Here is a 19,534-nt window from a genome sequence, read left to right on the forward strand (position 1 = left end):
TATTAACCCTCCGTAGAATCTTGGGTCTATTTCTTTATTATGTCTATGGGTTGAACCTTCTCCTTCCTTCTCCGGACTTAAACCTAAAAAACCCTTTTTTCAAAACCTCTTCCGACCGTCGTTTTTCAACCACGCTCGCGCGCTCATTTTCTAATCTCCTCACCACGCTCTTCGAAGCGCGCGGGCTTTTCACTGCTCTTGAATCTTCGGAAACGTTGTTCTCTAAATGCGTCACAATATACAAAAGTGATAGTTACAAATAAAATAGTTTTAGAATCATGAGACAAGTAATAATAATATAGTATTACACAAGTGATAAATACAAACGTGTAGGAGATAATCTGTTCCTTATTGAAATGTTCTAATAAAAATAATTTTTTTGAACTTTTGCTTAATAAACCATTTCAATTAAACCCTATCATAGAAATACAAGTTTAAGCTAATACAAATATGAATGCTTATGGGAAGTGAACTCCTTGAAATATATGACCACCATAAAATAGTTACAGCAATTGGTAAGGAAAAATTGTGATCAGAAAAATGAAATAATTTGCAATATTGCGAGTCGCACTTCAAAAATTAATTTATGATAGTTCTTAAAGGGCAACGCAAGTGAGCTGGCATTTTTGTGTGCGAAATTTACGGTAAACTCTGCATGATCTCGCCAGTATCGAGTGGGGGTGGAGGGGGTTAAAAAGCACCATGTTTTTTCTTTTCTTGCCACAGAGCTTGCGTTGCCCTTTAACACATGTTTCATTTGAAAGGTCTATTGTTTTGGAGTAAACCACTTATCTCAAAGACTGTTTTTCGTGTTTCAATATATTTTTGGACCGAGGGGTCGGACATTCACCAAAAATGTATCACGCTGGATTTCAAGATTCCTTAACTTGTGTCCCGGAATTTCAGGATTTCTCATTTATTTTCTCGATTTTGCGTCGGATTTCTGTATTCCTTGCCGTATTTCGAGATTTATCGTCGGATTATAGTATTCCTTGCCGTATTTCGAGATTTCACGTCGGATTTCTGTATTTCTTGCCGTATATATTTCGAGATTTCGCGTCGGATTTCTGTATTCCTTGCCGTATTTCGAGATTTCGCGTCGGATTTCTGTATTCCTTGCCGTATTTCGAGATTTAGCGTCGGATTACGGTATTCCTTGCCGTATTTCGAGATTTAGCGTCGGATTACGGTATTCCTTGCCGTATTTCGAGATTTAGCGTCGGATTACGGTATTCCTTGCCGTATTTCGAGATTTAGCGTCGGATTACTGTACTCCTTGCCGGAGTTCGAGATTTCGCGTCGGATTTCTGTATTCCTTGCCGTATTTCGAGATTTCGCGTCGGATTTCTGTATTCCTTGCCGTATTTCGAGATTTCGCGTCGGATTTCTGTATACCTCGCCGGATTTCGAGATTTCGCGTCGGATTTCTGTATTCCTTGCCGTATTTCGAGATTTCGGGTCGGATTTCTGTATTCCTTGCCATATTTCGAGATTTTGCGTCGGATTTCTGTATTCCTTGCCGTATTTCGAGATTTCACGTCGGATTTCTCTATTCCTTGCCGTATTTCGAGATTTCACGTCGGATTTCTAATTTTTTTTCCGGATTTCGAATTTTTGAAAAAAATTACCGAATTTTGAAGATATCCAGGTTGGATTTCGGATTTCTTGGAATGTCTGACCCCTCGCGTTAAATATTTTAGAGATATCCTCTTACATCACTATATACCTGCATTTCCGAAGTTAGACCCTTGATTACATCTGCAATTATCTCCACTAATTGTTTCTGCCATATAAGCCTTTAAAACCCATCTATGTATTTTAATCAAATACAAAATACAGGTATCTATAGAACACGAAGGTCTCAAATTAGACTTTATACCAAAGCCGGCATAATTTGTAAAACATAAATATCAAGGTTTTCGTAATTAACAATCCAAAACTATTGGCGTGTTAAAGTTTTACTTAATTATGTTATCAGCGAGTTTATTAACAACAGTATCAATCTTTGCCTTAAAGGTGGATTTATCACCAAGTAACTTGCAAGTATTTGATTTAACAGAATTTCTCTCTGTAAGCAGATTCAGAAGAATTAGGAAATTGTGTGGTAAATAATCAAATCTGTTTCCAAGTTAATTTAAGAAAACTACTTGAATATTATGACCAAAAATATTATTTTATCCAATAGATAAATATGAAGAACTAGTTACTTGCCTAAAAGAAAAGGGATATCCAGTAAGAAAAAAAAACAATACCATAAATGGAAAATCATTTCAACTTGCCCTACCTTCCTAATGTACCTTGGTAGATGAAATTCCTCGAAGATCTTTAAAACAAAAAACCCTGTAATCGTATCTCTATTTTCGAAATGCTATTCGGTGGGGTTTAACTTTTATCTATTTTTGGGTGATGCATTTTATACTGTGATGTGGCTTATGTGACATTATGGTTATAGAATCAGTGTTTTATAGGGTTACCCCCATTTCGCCCAAAATAGTTCTCATTCCACCCAAAACGAGTGAAATATGACTGAAATTAATTTTTTTTAGTCTATATTGAATATTCTTGGTGTATCTAAAATAATGATTCGAATAACAATTAGATTAGGTAATTAAAACCTAACCTAACCCAACCCAACTCAAGGATACCCTTCCTTTTATACGTTAAAAAATATCCCCTCCCCTCCCCTCGAAAATATTAAATTCATTTAAAAGAACAGTTTTTTTGGTCTATTTTTGGGAGGCCTTTTAATTTTATTTTTTTGTTTGTTTTGGGAGAAAAGGGAATAGGAAGAAAAGGTCATTGGGAGAAATGGGATAAATTATTTTGGGTGAAAAGATTAAGATTGGGAGAAATGGGATAAATTATTTTGGGTGAAAAGATTAAGATTGGGAGAAATGGGATTGGGACAAATGGGAACATACCTTTTATAGAATTATATTTTGAGTATAACAAATAAGAATTTAAGTTTGAGGCAGGTGGTAATAGAAGTTTCCCTCTATTAAATTGTAGTTTTCTTTGACTTCAACCTCTGATAAATTTATCAAATATTTATTTCTGGGATAATTGCATTATTTTTTACTTTCATTGATCAAATTATGTATAAGTATACTTTTTTAAGCTTTGCAATGTGGATAAATTGGCTCACATAAGGGAAGCAATATGTCCATTACCCCGCAACAATAAAGTACGTAAACATTAAGGTGATACAGATTACAGAAGATACTGGACAAATGTTTTTAATTAGGTAAACCATTTAAGTCTCGCTTTGAAGCAATAATTTCAGTTTCCCAAAGTAATAAACACCCTGCAGGGGCAAGGGCGTATTTAAGGGGGGGGGGGGGTTTGAGGGTTCAACCCCCCCCCCCCCAAAAGGCTGATGACGGGGGGGGGGGGTGCCTAATAAAAATCAGTGAAACTTCCGTCAGCACCCCCCACCCTTGAAATTTTCCCTCAGAACCCCCCCTTAAATAAAATCCTGGATACGCCCTTGTGCAGGGGAAGTAGTTTTAATTAGCCATAATTGAAATATACAAACCTGATCCCTGTATGGTTTTTAGCTTTGTAAAGCACTTTGGCAGTGTAGTAGATACAGCTTTGAAAAATAGGCTTAAAAATTAAATTTGTCTGACTGTGCCCTAAAGGGATACATTTTTGTCCAAACTGTATCTTGCAAACAGTGCCATATAGAAAAAAAATAAATGTTCTTCTCAGATTTCTTTTAATAACTTCCACTCAAAATTAGAGTAAACTTGTATTAATTTTATGGGGTGGAGCTAACATAGCGACAGAAATAGGTTTTTTTACAAGAATCTATGGAATGTTTTTAAAAGAAAGAAAAACTGTGCCGATTCATGACAAATAATTTGAACTTCCCTTTGTAAAACGAAATTATTATCTTCCTAATTAGAAAATTAATTGAAAACAAGTTGTCCATGATATTCTAATTAGAAACCAACACAAAACTTAATTTTTAAGATAACAATGACTAATTTTACAGATAATGAAAAATGCCCTGAAAAGGCATTTCAAAGATGAAGTAAGATCAATGCTATATTTTATAATTTCTAGAAAATTGTGATTACTGTTAATTGAAAATTAAAATTACTTAGGAATTATTACAAGAGGTGGTTCAAACTGTTGTACTTTTTATTAAGTACTTTAAGGCGAGTAATATAAACTTTTTTTCGGATTCTTTTAAATTTTCCATTTATTTACTGATGGAGTATGCGTTGATAATATCAGCTGCTAAAAAATCTGGAAGGGGCCCTAATTTTTGTGAAATAAGATTCAGCGGTTGCTTAGTTTTATTGTTTCAGCAAAGTACTCAAATATTATGTTATATTATAAATTACTTTACTACCAAAAATGTTTCGATGTAGTATCACCTTTTAGTGGTGGTCAAAGCTAGGAGGAATAAAGAAAACACACAGGACTGGTGTGGAGTTTACCTCTTTGAGTGGCTGCATTGAACTCAGGGTTATTTCATTAGGGAGCATTAGTATATGTAAAAAAAAAATTCAGACGAATAAATAGTCGGTGTAGTAGTCTCTTTTGATTACATATTTTGAGAGGCAAAAATGACCCCGACTAAAGGTAGGTGATTTCAATGTCGAACCAATCTTGGGTGTAGCTGTGACTGTATCCCCTTATTGACCCTCCTTTTAAATTTTACATAGTCTGATTCCCCTTGACAAATTTTTGTGCACCCTACTGACCCAGATTTGGCGAGACAGGCTCCAACGACCTGGCAACCACTCAGAGCACAGCTCCGCATTGGTTCACTACTCTTGTGTTCTCGACTTCTCCAAGTTAAAGGTCTGACCCTGTTATGAGCTTAATCTTATGTTTATAGACTTATTTGTGTTTAATATACACTGTATTTCACAGGTTGGTATTCCATGTAAGTCTACATTCCATTCTCTTTCTAATTTAAAAACAATCCTTGCTTATACAGATGGCTATAAAGGGTGTTAACTAAAAAACGATACAAGGCCAATAACTCCCAATGTATTTTAGCTAGGAATTTGAAACTTTCAGGACACATAACACGTGCAGGCGGTCACTTGACAATGGAAATCTCTATGTCCTTGAACTATGTCTTCTTGGTCATATAAAATTTATCTCTAGAACCATTGGTTTCAATAGTTCTTTTTATAAAATAACCTTGGCCGTCTTGTTGAAATGTTGCCTCCCCGCTTCAGCTGTGGATCCGTTTTCTCTCCTACTAAAGAGTTTATGAACTCATTCTCAGGCATTGGCTGAACTATTCCAGGGCAACATTTCAACAAGTTGGGCAAGCGTAAAGACATTTTATAAAATCAACAATTAGAATAGTGTTCCCCTTCACATTTTAGGGATAAATAACTTTGATCCTTCCTTATTGGTCCAATAAAAAGTCGAAAGAATTTACTCTTGATGAAAATTATGTTACTAGAGACCACGTTGAAGGGCTAATAACTCGAAAAATACAAATGCTAGAGTATCAAAATTTGCTAGACATAGTCTTTAGAATTTGCAAACTCGGATGACATTCAACTCCTGGTTCAAGGTCATTCAAAGTTTATCTTGAGAACCAATCGATTTAAAGAAATGGTTCCAATTTGAAAAGTTTTTATCATGGTGTTTTGCATCAGGTTAAAGACATTTAGACTTAAAATTTTCATTTACACACTTTTTAAATTCAAACCATTTTTCTAAATTAATTGGTTCTCAAGATAAATTTTGAATGACCTTGAACCACGAGTTGAATGTTATCTGAGTTCCAAATTCTAAAGACTCCCTACTATAGATGAGTATGTCTAGTAAATTTTGATACTCTAGCATGAGTACATTTCGAGTTATTAGTCCTTCAAACCTGGGGGCCTATTCTGTAAATATTCGAAATCCAATTTTCGATCGAAAACTACATTTCGAACCTCGAGATCTCAACGAATAGTATTCGGTAAAGATTTCAAATAAGCATAAATCAATGCAAATTGACAAAGTCGATATCGACATGGTATAGGGTATCGAGATCAACTTCCCATTCGATTTTTTACAGAATCACCCCCCAGGTCTCTAGTAACATTATTTTCATCACAACCTTCTTATTTTGTCTTAAATTCCTCGACTTGTTATTGGTCAAATTAGGTATGGTGAAAGCTATTTACACTTAAAATGTGACGCGGAAAACGTTTCTATTTGAAACCAACTTTGTTTCTTTAATGGTTCTCAAGGTAAATTTTAAATGACCTTAAACCATTTCCTTTGTCAAATGACCCCCTGCACATTCTATGTGTACTGAAAATTTCAAATTCCTAGCTCATATACATTTGAAGTTATTGGCCTTGTATCGTTTTTTAGTTAACACCCTGTATCACTAAGCAATCATCCACATACTTGTCTTTTTTTTTGCTATTGAAGATACTCTTAAACTCCCAAAATTGAATATTTACATTTAGAGTGAATGACTTCAACGATTAATAGTACACTATATATAACTTTTAATTAAAATTTAAAAGGCGTGTTACATGTTTCGGTTTTGTGGCGAAAACTTATAATTAAAATTTCAAACGCTATTACATTGTATTATTAATTATTGGAAGTCATTTTTATCATTGAATTTTACACCAGTTTGGAGTTTTACATTTAGGGTCATTAACTACGGTCTCCTCAAACAAGAAATGGGCTTGTATGCCTATACTTTTTTCATAGCTATGAACAAAATCTGGTCTTGAAATCTATCAGATTTTGATAATTTGTACAATTATTATTTGTGACTAAATGATCATCTTTCTATTTTTAGACCTGCACAAACAGAAAATGACAATCAGTCAACATTAAATTTTTTTATTGTACCAGTACCAGTACTGAAAGTAAACATGTTATTTGGTTATAATTTTAGTTATTAATAAATAATATCATAAAGTAAAATCATTTTAATACCATTATATAGTCTCACCACAAGTCTAAAATAGATGTTCCATAGGTATAATACTTCTTATTAACATAAATGATATTATCAATTGGTTTTACAGTGGTGTTTGTCACCATTTCGTGTCTTCTCACTTTACACTCTCAAGTTTAGTAAAACAAAACCTTCGAGTTATTTTTCTAACAATACTAGTACACACTAAAGGCAATGATATCTCGATTGTACTATTATGACTATATGGAGTAACTGAAAAATTTAATTTCAAGAATGGAATTTTTTGAAATTAATTCCTTTGAAACGGTATAAGAAAGCTGTAGGCCATTATAGGCAAAGGGAAAACTACTGATGCATATTTCTATCTATTACTTCTGGGGTAATTTCCAACCTACAGAAACATTCTACTTGATAGAATGTTTAAAATAATAACTGTAAAACGTGGTAATATGTTGTGAAAAGAAATTTAAAAAGTCTGCAAATTAATGTTTTAACTGATAAATTTGAACTTGGCATTCTGTTTGTCACTAAACAGCTCAGATTTTACTTACTAAAACTTCCTTTAATGAAAGTTTATTTTTTACTACTTTTTCTTTGACAATTTGACCTAGCACCTTTTGGTGAAAAAATAATTTTCTTCGCTCCATTTTCTAGTTACTTATATTATAGAGTAATACCTGGGAGGCTATTCTGTAAAAATCAAAAATGACAAAAAAATCATGGTCCGTCAAAAATTATAATGTGCGTGAGCAGAAGAGGCTGGTATCGAAATATAAAACTATCAATAGTATGGGTCAAATTCAAAATTGTGGCAATCTGTAATGCCAACATAAGTAATTTTAATGAAATGCTTTGACATACAGTCGATGGTGCCAATTTAAGTCTCAGGAACCAAAAATAAACAGATATTTGTCATCAGCTTAAGCATTTAGTTTATTAACACACTGCCACTACTCAAAATTGAGCTTACACAAACGATATCCACCCCTTCTCCACATGCACATTGCCATTTTTAACAGAGAGATTTCTTTGTCATTTTTGATATTTACAGAATAGTCTTCCTGGTTTGCCTTTGACTATAGATCTCGTAATTCCAGTATCACCCTAGCTTTATCCTATAGATAAATTATTTGCCCTCAAAATAGCAGACATATAGTCAAATCTGTTAGGGTTGTCTGGTTTAAAAAAAGTTTTTTTTTAAACCATGGGTTATTGTTTATTTTATTAAAACCATGGTGTTTTTTTTGGAAATTCGGCTTTTAACAGCAAAAAGGAACTGAATATTTTCATAAAGAAAAATTGTATTAATTTTAAACTATAAACAGAATTTTGGCATTTTTTTAATAAAAAAATTTTTGGTTAATGGCGAATGGGTTAAACAGCATATACAGAGGTTTGAAAATAAACCAAGTTTTGTTTTTTTTTAAGAAGAGTTTTTTCTAGCTCTGAAATCAATGGAGAAGTACTAATCTATATAAGGACCAAGGGGAAAATTAACATTAAGAGCTAGAAGCGGTCATTTGTTGAGCTACTCTCTTAAATCTAACAAGACAAAAACTGGTGCCTTTACTTTTAATCACATGAATTCAACAGATCTGACATTTAGAATTAAATGGACAGGACTTTTAAAAAATTTAGGTATTTGTAATTAATGGTGGATTTTTCTCAAAGATAGGTGGATTTGTTAAAAACCAAATTTGTTTAAAAAATTCAAAATCATTGCGAGATTTTTGTCTTCCCGTGCATTTTTCAGTTAGTGTACTAGCTTTTTCAGAATGTTCAACCCCGCAATTAATCTCTAATTTTTTTAAACCGTGCGTACATAGTTTAAGACATTTGACTCTCAAGTCTTTTCCGCCATCTTCAATATAATATTCATTTAAAAAGGTAACAAATCCATTTGCACAAAAAGTCAAAGATGGTTAAAATTGGAGCAGCCAAACGAACTCATAGTTCCAAAGAAAGACTGAAATCCAGCTGGACCAACCTCTAACTTTTTTGTGCAGCTAGTTATAAGTTTCAATATTGATTAAATAAAGTTTTTAACTAAACCAAACTTCTAAATATGTACTTTATTTAAATAAAATACACAATAGTATGAAAAGTATATCTTTCACATACTCTGGAGTATGAACCAAATTTGCTATAACAAAATAGTCTATCACTCAAATCACTATATTACTTGTAATTTCTAAAAGTAAATGTATAAATAAATCTCTGAATAAATATTGCCAAAAACGCTATACACGTAAAAAAAATCTGTTCAATTGTACGGCGTTGGGGCTCCTACAGATAAAATAGTGAAGATTAAAAAATTGGGGGTAAAGTGACTAAATTGAAAGGGTTTTCAGTATGGTGTATTTAAACCTGCTTACCCCATTTCATGAGCAAAATCTAGGCGATTATTTGTACTGATAATAATAAAGGGTTGCTAGGAGGGTTCATTGACTAAATGTTGATTTTGGGTGAAATGTTTTTTGGACTTTCAGTTATTTTGGGAAAAGAATGAAGAGCCCTTTTACACATGATGAGGATGAATTATATAGGTTACAAAGTGAGATTTTAGTCTGGGTCAGGGTTACAGAACGGTTTACTAAATACATTCAAAATAAAAAATTGAGGCTTTGTATGTTTTCTTCTGACGTAATTAGTTTATTCTTAAACTAAGTTGATGGGTTAAGGGAACTGATTAAAAGGTTGAGCAAAAAAATTTAAATATTTAACTATAACTGCAGCGTTGATCTGCGAGATCTTTCTATGACACCACTAATATTATTAGACTCTGCTACAATATCTTCTTTTAAAATAATACTTTTATTTGGAACTTTTTCTAATGCTGATTGACTGGACCTTTGTTCTAAAGTTTCCAAGTATGATAAAGAACATGGACACCAAGTGACCCCAGCACCAGCTCGAGATATTTGAATAGATATCAACTGTGTCCATCTGTTATAAATTGAAACAAAAATGGAAATATAGAACACAATATAAGCGTGTCAATATAATTGTACAATTTTGAGAATGAGTTCAACATTAAGAAAAATTTAATAATACAAGTCAAGAGATTTGACATAGTTGTACTATAGATCAATTAATTTTGATAAATTATGAAGGTAGTGTCATGGCCTCTTGTTTGTATCATCAAATGCCACTCATCAACAATTTGCTTAGGTCACTGAGAATGTTCGAAATATAAGAGTAATATTTCGTTTGAGTTACAAATCCTGTTCCACAAAATTGAAAAGCAAGTTCGTTGTCTCATTTACAAATGCAAGAAGTGCTACTTAGGACTGAGTGAAATCAAACTTTTTCATAAATACTTTTTCTCAAAAGATATATTTTTTTAAATTGACACTAGATGGAACCATATATGGTTACATGCCTCACAACTAAGGATCATAAGTGGTGAGATTTTAGTCGGGGTCGGGTTACGGGTCTGGAAAAGTGTGGAAAAAAAAACCTAGGGATCCCTACTTATTGGCTTTAATAAAAATAATTAACTGGACGATAAGCTATACCATAAAAATATAAGGCACTACATATGGGTGGAGCCAAGATAGATTACAATTACATTTATAGAAGTAAACATTTGTGCCAAGTATTATGATATTAAATAATAAACACTCATACCTATTGGTCAAAGGATCATATACTTCTACCGAATTTAGATAGATAACTCCATTATGCCCTCCCACAGCGTAGAGTTTACCACCGAGTGTGGCTACACCAACACCACCTCGTGGAACTTGCATGTTGCTTACAGAAGTCCATGTATCTTTGTCTGGATCATACCTTTCCACTGACGACAGTGGTAAATTATTATCAAATCCACCTATGACAGAAATATTGGCATTAGAAATAGCTCCTGTATAGGATATTTCAACGAAAAATTTGCATTCAGAAATTTGATTTACCAACAGTATAGAGCAGCCCGTCAACAACTGCGGCACCCGCTCCAGCCCTACACTGGCTCATTTGAGCTATGAATGTCCATTTGTTGAGATGAGGGTCGTACTTTTCACATGAGCTCAAAGAAAATGGCCCATTATTACCACCAACAGCGTAAAGGAAGCCCTTCAAAAATTTAATGATAACACTATGAATGTAACAGGCCAAAAAAAATTAATAAACATAATCCACTTATGGTTTAAGAAAAACAATAACTATTTAAGAATTTAAATTTTCACTACTTTCTATATTTTTTTAAAAGTTTGCATATTTTTTACAAATATCAATATTATTGTTCAGTATTGACAATTATTGTGTTCATCTAAAGTGATTAATAAACCTTCACCACTGAATTTTTTAATAGAAAAATATTATTAAATAAAAAGATGAAAATAAGTTATCACTATGTATTATGGTAATCAAGAAACTATACTACCTTAAGAGAAGCCACTGCCACTCCCCCTCGGGGTGTTTTCATAGACGCTACTGGGGTCCATGTATCGGAAGTAATGTCATACCGCTCAACAGTTGCAAAAAAAGTGGTATCATCTAAACCACCAACAGCATAGAGAGCTCCACCCATAAAACATGCTCCTAATCCCCTTCTAGGAATGGACATTGGCGCCAGTAACATCCACCGGTCAAGCTCCAAATCAAACATCTCTGCAGATCCCAAATGCTCTTTTTCATTACAACCACCAACAGCATATAATTTGCCTATTATAAAATTAAATGAAAGAATATGAAAATGATAAACCATCTGGCATCTAGAAATGTAGTACAGTGTGGCAGAGAAATTGCCAAAAAATAATTTATATTTATAAATTTCCCTTTTTCCAAGATATACAGGACAGTAGGGTTTTAGCCCCTGTACAAGGCTTGTGCTTAGCCCTGCCACAGCAAATAATCAGCTAGGCTTATACCCAAGGCACCACCTTAGGCCCAAGTCATCTGGCAACTTCTAATGCCATAATTTCAAGTGGCTGAGTTATACTGTGTAGAAATATAGTGGAAAGTCCTTAAAGACACACGAGCCAACAACCCCCTACACTTACTATTACCATTAACCTCAATAAGTTTTTTACAAAAACCAATTAGCATCCCTACATAACTATAGATTTTTACCTCTTTAATACTTGCATATTAAAAATTTAATTAATTCCACAAATTACAAGCCTTAATGTCGAAATCAGCAATTTTTAAAGATTTTATCTTACATATACATAAGCGGATAAACGGTTGTCAATTATCACACTCTGAAGGGTTAAAGCCTGAAGATGAGGTAGTTTATATAACGCAAAAAGTAATTTAAGTTTCTAGATCCACTGAGGTTACATCAGTTACATGAAGTAAAAAATAAAGAAGCATTTCTTTTGATTAATAAATTTGTACATTTTACAACTTAGATACCATTAAAATTATCTAAATTTGCATTTTTTAAATATAAAAATTTTTATTAACAAAAATTAGAAATCTTTACCTTTCACATTAGCAAAAATTCAAATATAGTATTTTACAAAAACAATCATTTTTAAAATGCAAGTAAACCGTTAATTTTTGTTAAACTAAAAATAAAATAGAAAAGGGAAAATTATATCAGTGACAAAAGAAGCCAACGATAAATTTTGTGATATAAATATATCACTTGATTTGTATGATTTTAAATCCAATTTAATTTTAGGAACGGGCGTTTACAACATTTGTACCAAGTGGTGACAAGTTGTTCAACAAAAACAGTGAAGAAATTGAATTTGATACTAATCAGAATTTCCATGTACAGGTTCTACCAGCTACAAAAATCCATTTCTTAAAAAGTGATTAAAAACAACATACCATCAGCAAATGTACAGCCAACATGCCTCCTCTTGGTAGTCATATTTTTACTGGTATACCAATTTTTACGTAGAGGACTATAGCATTCCACTGATGAAAAGGGATCACCTGAGAGACCTCTCCCACCAACACAAAAAAGCAAACCTTCAACAACAAATGAGCCCTAATATTAATAAGTTATGTTATTTTAATTAATTAAGTTATGAGTAGCTAATTATTTTTGAATACTTGTAAATAATTATTCGTTTTTTTTAGAGCCTGTATTAACAAATTATTAAATTTTCATGTTTTTGAAGTGGTGTTCCATTCAAAATTGTGGACTTTTGTGACCCCTATATCGAACTATCCCATTTCCTATTATGTTATGGGTTTCAGCTTAAGATTCTGAGCAAATTTTAAGTCTAAAATGTGAATTTTCTTTGTTTTAAATTTAAATCTATTTCACAAAATTATCAAAAAGTTTCAATAATTTTAATAAGAGTTGACGTCACTTCAGTTAAAAAAAAGTTGTACTAACTATGCTATAAATTGGGATATGCCTCATGAGTCCCTAATTGCATTGGCTTACAGTGTCTCACTCTGAGATGAGTAAGTAGTTCACAGAACATTGATGCTTGATCAATTACAAGGCAATTAATGTCTCCGCTTATGAGTAGTTAAATTACATGTGATGAACTAACACATTTCAACTTTTATGAACAAGACACATGAAACAAACCCTTACCTGAGCAGCTTTTTCTTGGTCGACATCTTTCGCCATACATATTTGAATGAGAAGAATTTGTAACATGAGGAACTAAATCTGCCTGCCACAGTTTGTAATCTCGAGCTTGATCTAATAGATCACGACATTCTATACTTCTCCGAATAAGGTCATTTGTTTCAACTTCTTGTAGAAGATAAGCTGTTGGTAGTGTAGGAAGTCGAACTTGTGCCAATAATGCAGGAAGAACATCTTTTCTATTATCAACATCTTGTGAAACCCATTTCATGACGCATTCAAAGGTCTTCAAATACAAAATTCATTTAGAACCATTTACGGTATTGCGAGTCTGAATGTGAATAACCCAGCTATTAAATTAAAAAACACTATCTGAATTCTTCTTACTTGAATTTCATCTTCTACACAAAGCTCTGAAGAAGTGAGTAAATCTTGCAAATGGCCGGCACTGATAGACAAAAAATCATCTTGTGCCAATGATAGAACTCTTGGGAAATGACGAAGGGTGAATGTATCTGCAGCTCTAACTAGAGGCATTAGTCCATGTCGTTCTGCAAACTGGCGAACCTTAAATAAATGGATCAATAAGCCATTGAATGGGACTGTACATGTTACAGCACAATACTTAATATTGTACTCTCAAAATCAATGCCAATATACTAAAGGGGTTAGCTAAACTAAATTACTATCAAAACATACTTCCAGCAGAAACCAAAAATTCCATAAACATTGATTTAGAGTATAGAGATAATAAGGAGCTATTGAAAATAAGAATTTTGTCAGAAGCGAATGAAAATAACTTATCAGATAGATTCCATTTTTTAAAAGATTTTTCCCTAACTCCGATAGGGAGGTCTTTAACTGGTGAGACAGTTCCTACACCTGTGCAACTCCGCACTCGGGTCTCAGAGGGGAAGGTTTAGCTGATGCGGCTGTTGTCATACCCTTCTCTCATGATGCGTTAAGCAGAAAATTAAGAATTAGCTAGCAGGCTCATAGGGAAAATGCCTCTTACATTAAAACTATTGCTATATCTTCTTTTCATTAACTTCTACTTTTGTTTATACATATAACATAAAGTTGATTTAACTTTGTTGTTCGCTAAAAATTACCTAACTTTATAATGCATTCCCTGCATGGCTATGATTGTAGCAAGCTTGCTATTCACAGGGGAGGTCAGAGATCGAATACTGGTATCTCCAGTGAACGTTTTGTATTATAAAATGTGCTTAGTGACATATCTGTATATTAAATAATTTTTAAATCGTTAAACTTAAGTTTTATAACAGGTAAAGTTTTTTCTTACAAAAGTAATAATTAAAATATTCACAGTAGATACCAGGAGTCAAACCCTGGCCTGTTGCATGACAGGGTAGCATGCTACATCCAAGTCAGACATACAATGCATGTGGAGAAGCCTGGCTGCGGGTGAGAGCGCAAAAATAGACTCAAAATTTTGCTTTTAAAGAGGAGACCTAAGAGTAATGATAAGAGTTGAAAAGTCATATTATTCAAGGGTGAAATATATTAATAATTTTACCCCAAGACAATTAGTTGGATGGAGATTATTTTCCATAAAACGACAACATCCTTGCGCTAGAGCGTCAATTTGTAGAACAGACGCAGCATGGAGAATGCCTTGAACATTTTCACAAGTTAGAAGAATTTTAGCTGTGTAGGCGAAATCTATTAGGGACTTCATAACAACAGAATCCACTTCTCCAATATTGACGACTCTTTGGCGACTTTCTGATAATCCAGAAGTAAACATAGCACGGAAATATGAGCTGCAACATGCTAAGACAACACGATGACACTTGAAATACTGGAATAATAAATTATAAGAAAAGTTAATTTCTGTAGAGAATTACAAATATTTTATTTTATGGTAATCTTAAAAAGGTGTAATGGCAAGGTTTAAGAAATCACAAAATAATGTATTCTGTTTTTAATGTACCAGTCAAAAACCTCTACAGAATATCGAAGTGCTTCATGGAATATAATCCAGTGATTTCTGTCTCACATAATACAATGTCACCAATGTTATTTCCCTTACAGAAAAAAACCTCACAAAATTGCTGCAATAGCTATTTCATATTATAAAAATGTGGTTCTAGCATAAACTTATCAGAACCATGGTATATAACAAACTTGGCTTAGATTTATATACTGTTATGATATTTAACATAGACAAATTGACTCATGACTTGGAAACTTATTTGTGCCTTTGATGGTTACTTACAAGCTACAGATACACTTACACCTTCGAAAATGGCTATTAAAATTGACAAAAACACCAATTTAGAGCCAAGTCTCGAAAAGCAAAACCAGCTATTGTGGAAATATTTTATCCATTCAATTAAGTAACCTGGTTTGTGACTAGCTGTGTTGGCCAACCAAATATGCCTTTAGAGTGGACCGATTTAAGCTGACGAGTGTGAATAATTTATTCATTTATTTATTTATACAAAGGGCTCCATAAGCCACATAGTGAGCTTCTCTTGGAGCATTGAAGGAATGAGTAATAAATCGAACACATAAAAAAAAATAAACAATATATCAAATTTTTTGAAAATTGAGTAATATGATTAAGGATAAATTGAGAAAATAAAACTTACGACTAGTGAAAAGCAAATTAAATTAATGGAGACATTTGATACGAAAATAATCTGATACATGGTGGTGAAATGTGTGGTGATTGGGAATTGAAACTATGTCCTGTGGGAGAGAATTCCAGTCATTGATGTCCCCGGAAGAAAAATGGTTTTGGCGCTGGGGTTTAGGGAGTGACCACGAGTAGAGGAGATATTATTCAATTATTATGGAAAAAATCATAGAGTAAGCAGAGGTTGTTAATGCGATGACGAAGGTGGACAGGGTCAATATGAAGAAGGCGTAAGCAGGTGGGGGCAAGATGACGAGAAAATTTGTGAGAGAGTTTAGTGAAAGAATTTTGAGCATTTTAGAGGGCAGTGATGTCAGATAAAAGGGAGGTTTTCCAGATTGGAGAGCAATAATCTAAGTGGGGAAGAATAAGGGAGATGTAGAGAGTTTGGATTATTTTGGGGGAACGAAAAAGGAGGTTGAGCGAATATTTTTAGATACTTTATTGACATGGCTAGAGAATTTTAGAGCAGGGTCGACCAGTACACCAAGGTCCCATTCGGATAACCAGGTTTTAATGGGGGCGTCATCAATGGTGTAGATATGGTTGGGGTTTTTCTTACCAAGGTGTAGGACAGAACATTTGTCAGAGTTGAAAGAGAGACCCTTAGAAGAAGCCCAGGAAACTACAGCGACAATATCTGACAGTAGCCAAAGGCAATCAGCAGTAGTTTTAACACAAAGGTCAAGCTTGGTGTCATCAGCAAAGAGTGCAGTGAAGGCCTCATGAATAGCATCAGGGAGCGCAATAGATCCCTGAGGTACCCCGGATAGAACTTCAGACCAGTCAGATGCCTCGCCATGAACAACAATGCGCTGTTTGCTGTGGGAGAGGTAGGAACTGATCCAAGCAAGCGCGTCGCCACAAAAAACAGCATCGCGAAGGGCGGAGAGAATAGCAGGGTGGGGGAGGGAATCAAAGGCTTTGGTGAAGTCCAGAAAAATAACATCAACGCTAAAGCCTTGGTCCAGCCAGCTCGACTAATGATTAGTGGCAAGCAAGAGCATTTCGGGAGAAAGCCATGTTGGGCAGTGGAAAAGAAGTTGGAGGAGTGCAAAAAAGTACTTAACTGGTCGTGGGCTAGAGATTCAAAAAGTTTAGGGACATGGTTCAGAACTTTAATATAGCGAAAGTTAGAGGGAAGAGAACGTGAACATTTTTTGTGAATAGGCGTCACATTGGCCTTCTTCCAAGAAGGGGGCAGGGTACAATACGAGAAGGAAAGAGAGATAAGTAGGTAAAGGGGGAAAGCGAGAGCCTCAGAACAGTTGCGAAGGAGCAGAGGATGGACAGCATCAGAGCCGGGGGATTTATCAGTTTTAAGTTTGTTTAATAGAAGGATATCCGACAGTTCGCAACTAAATTTATCGAAGGTGACGGGCAGGGAAATGGGAGGGGGGGGGGGGCTAGGAACGAACGGTTGGGTTTGGACTGCTGAGGCGAAGTAGTTATTAAAAACATTAGCAGCCTCCTTAGGAGTAACTGTAAAGGAACCGTCAGGTTTTTGGACCTCAAAAAGTTTATAACGTGTCACTCGGAATTTATTTATGTGGGGGTAAAATGACTTGGGGTTACTGGTGATGAGTTTGGACAGAGTAGCCTCAGACTTCTGTCTTAATGTGCGCAAATGATTTGAATAACCATTGCAGGCTTTCCAATAAATATCAAGGTGACGAGAGATAACGAGAAGGGTAGCTAAGCGTTTTTTTTATAGAGATAAGGGATGCCACACTTGGGTTTTAGTTCTACGGCTTAAGGCAGTACGGCGCGGGAGAATGAGCCTATGTTTGGGACTGGTAGCCGGGATAAAGGAGCAAATGCCAGCTTGGAGAATAGAGAGAAAAGAGGTCCAAGAGTCTGTTAAAGAACTACTGGCTATCATGAGTGACCAGTAAATTTTTAATCACCTTTAAAAAAATTGGGCTTAGGGCGAAAAATGGGAGAGTCACAAGCAAGGGCAAAGGAAAAACAAAGAATAACATGGTCACTGGGGCCAAGAGGGGCCAGGGTTGTCACATTAGAGACAAGATCAGGGTCCAATGAGAATATTAAGTCTAGAATATTGTCACGGCATAATGCACCGCCATTTCTAGTGGGAGATAACACAAATTGAGTGAGAGAATTTTCATTAATACAGTCAAGAAACAGTTGAGTTTGAGTATTGGCACCGATTGGGTAATTAAAATCGCCAGGAGAAGGAGGGCAAGGCGATTAATATCACAGTGGGAGCAAAGAGCATTAATTAAGGAGATAACATAAGGATTGTTTGTATAGTTGACATTGTTAGAGCGGTATAATACACAGACAATCGTACTTAAGGGGAGTAGTAATTTGTACCGCTATAGATTCAACACCATGGAGGTCATGCAGTTAAAGATGAGAGGTTAGGCTTATTTGAATTTAATAAAATAAAATCAATTTAACAAAGATACGATAAAAATAAAAAAATACCTTAGACCCTGCTCGTATTTCCAAATCACACAAAACATCATTCTCTATAAACTCATAAAGTTTTTGGAAAGACGCAGTGTGTAAAGTCTTAGATTCATAAAGGAACGGTGAACTGATTTCTTCTTGAGCAATATTTTTCATTGAATCACCCATTTCGGTAGCGAAAATTTTAAATCATTAATTGATTGTGTGTTCATCCACATTTAAAGCATACATTATGAGATTAAATCAGTGACATAGTGGCACCTAGGCTAAAATTCGCTGAAAAAAACGAACTTTTATAGCAGAGGCCAAAGCAGAAAAGTGAGACTGAGATCAGCGTATTTCAGCCACGGCCAACTTTGAGTTTGATCTCTCGCGCTACAGCCGCCAACCCATTCGTCAAAATTCCATAAGCAAGGATTTTCCCCCTTTAAACTGTACTATAACCTGTATAGTCCATGCGAGGGGCTGATCACTCCGCGTAATCGGTGTACAGAGCCATACCTTTGACTGTACTAATGGGATTACGCGTAATCTTTGAAGTCCCTGCCTTTGGCAGTGGTAATCTAAGCGTAATCCGGTGTACAGACTTTCTAAGAGTGGTTAGCCCCTCGAGTCCATGAGCCAGACACTTTTTCAGGCTCATTAGGTGGTACCATAGAAATCGGATAACAAACTAGAACGCTTAATCGAATGGCTGACAAGGCACCGATTAGATTCTTGGCTAAAACGACAGTAACGCCATCTGCGCTGCCTCTAGAGGCGCGCTCGCGCGTAACTTGGTTAAAAGTTTTCCCCCACCCCATTGAAATTAATGTAAAGTTGGCGATAATTAAACGTTAATTAACCTAATAAAATAATAGTAAATTAGACGGGATACTACATGACTAAAATTTAAAATTAAAAAAAAAATTATTTTTGGCGAGCTTTCGAACCGTAGTTCCTTTTCAAGCCGACGTCAAATATACAACTGTAAATTTCTATATCGATACAATTCTAGACAATTTTTTATTTAATAATTTTTTAG

General features: G+C 34.6%; 1 protein-coding gene and 1 long non-coding RNA gene across 4 annotated transcripts; one reads left to right on the top strand and one right to left on the bottom strand.

Annotated features, from left to right (window-relative positions):
* Positions 1 to 2,026: 2,026 nt before the first annotated feature.
* On the top strand, positions 2,027 to 6,839 carry LOC149947900 (uncharacterized). Of its 2 annotated transcripts, XR_016480445.1 has the most exons (7): positions 2,027 to 2,104; positions 2,186 to 2,232; positions 3,119 to 3,184; positions 3,998 to 4,036; positions 4,110 to 4,815; positions 4,888 to 4,900; positions 6,785 to 6,839. It is a non-coding gene; the product is annotated as an uncharacterized LOC149947900 (long non-coding RNA). The 2 variants fall into 2 exon arrangements; XR_016480444.1 differs by lacking the exon at positions 6,785 to 6,839 and having other exon boundaries at positions 4,110 to 5,377.
* A 2,330-nt stretch (positions 6,840 to 9,169) lies between these two features.
* Positions 9,170 to 18,770, bottom strand: LOC149947901 (kelch-like protein 8). 2 transcript variants are annotated; one of them, XM_090172250.1, is made up of 9 exons: positions 18,526 to 18,770; positions 14,950 to 15,234; positions 13,797 to 13,976; positions 13,413 to 13,695; positions 12,689 to 12,832; positions 11,292 to 11,572; positions 10,822 to 10,981; positions 10,538 to 10,739; positions 9,170 to 9,853 (listed from the first exon to the last, which is right to left on the bottom strand). In XM_090172250.1, exons 1-9 carry the CDS (start codon positions 18,676 to 18,678, stop codon positions 9,631 to 9,633), a joined length of 1,911 nt encoding a protein of 636 aa, XP_090028376.1. In that variant the 5' UTR covers positions 18,679 to 18,770; the 3' UTR covers positions 9,170 to 9,630. The 2 variants fall into 2 exon arrangements, with proteins under 2 accessions (XP_090028376.1, XP_090028377.1); XM_090172251.1 differs by lacking the exon at positions 14,950 to 15,234.
* Between the last annotated feature and the right edge of the window lie 764 nt (positions 18,771 to 19,534).

This window comes from Leiobunum rupestre, chromosome 4 (assembly GCF_980474605.1).
Source record: "Leiobunum rupestre chromosome 4, qqLeiRupe1.1.hap1, whole genome shotgun sequence".
NCBI lineage: Eukaryota > Metazoa > Arthropoda > Arachnida > Opiliones > Sclerosomatidae > Leiobunum > Leiobunum rupestre.

What these genes read in the sequence shown, in the direction of transcription:
- LOC149947901 (XM_090172250.1), bottom strand. Translation starts at nt 18,678, where the DNA reads ATGGGTGATTCAATGAAAAATATTGCTCAAGAAGAAATCAGTTCACCG. An exon ending in AAATACGAGCAGGGTCTAAG is followed by an intron (nt 15,235 to 18,525) that starts GTATTTTTTTAT and finishes TTATTATTCCAG; the next exon opens with TATTTCAAGTGTCATCGTGT. An exon ending in CGGGCTGCTCTATACTGTTG is followed by an intron (nt 10,740 to 10,821) that starts GTAAATCAAATT and finishes TTTCTGTCATAG; the next exon opens with GTGGATTTGATAATAATTTA.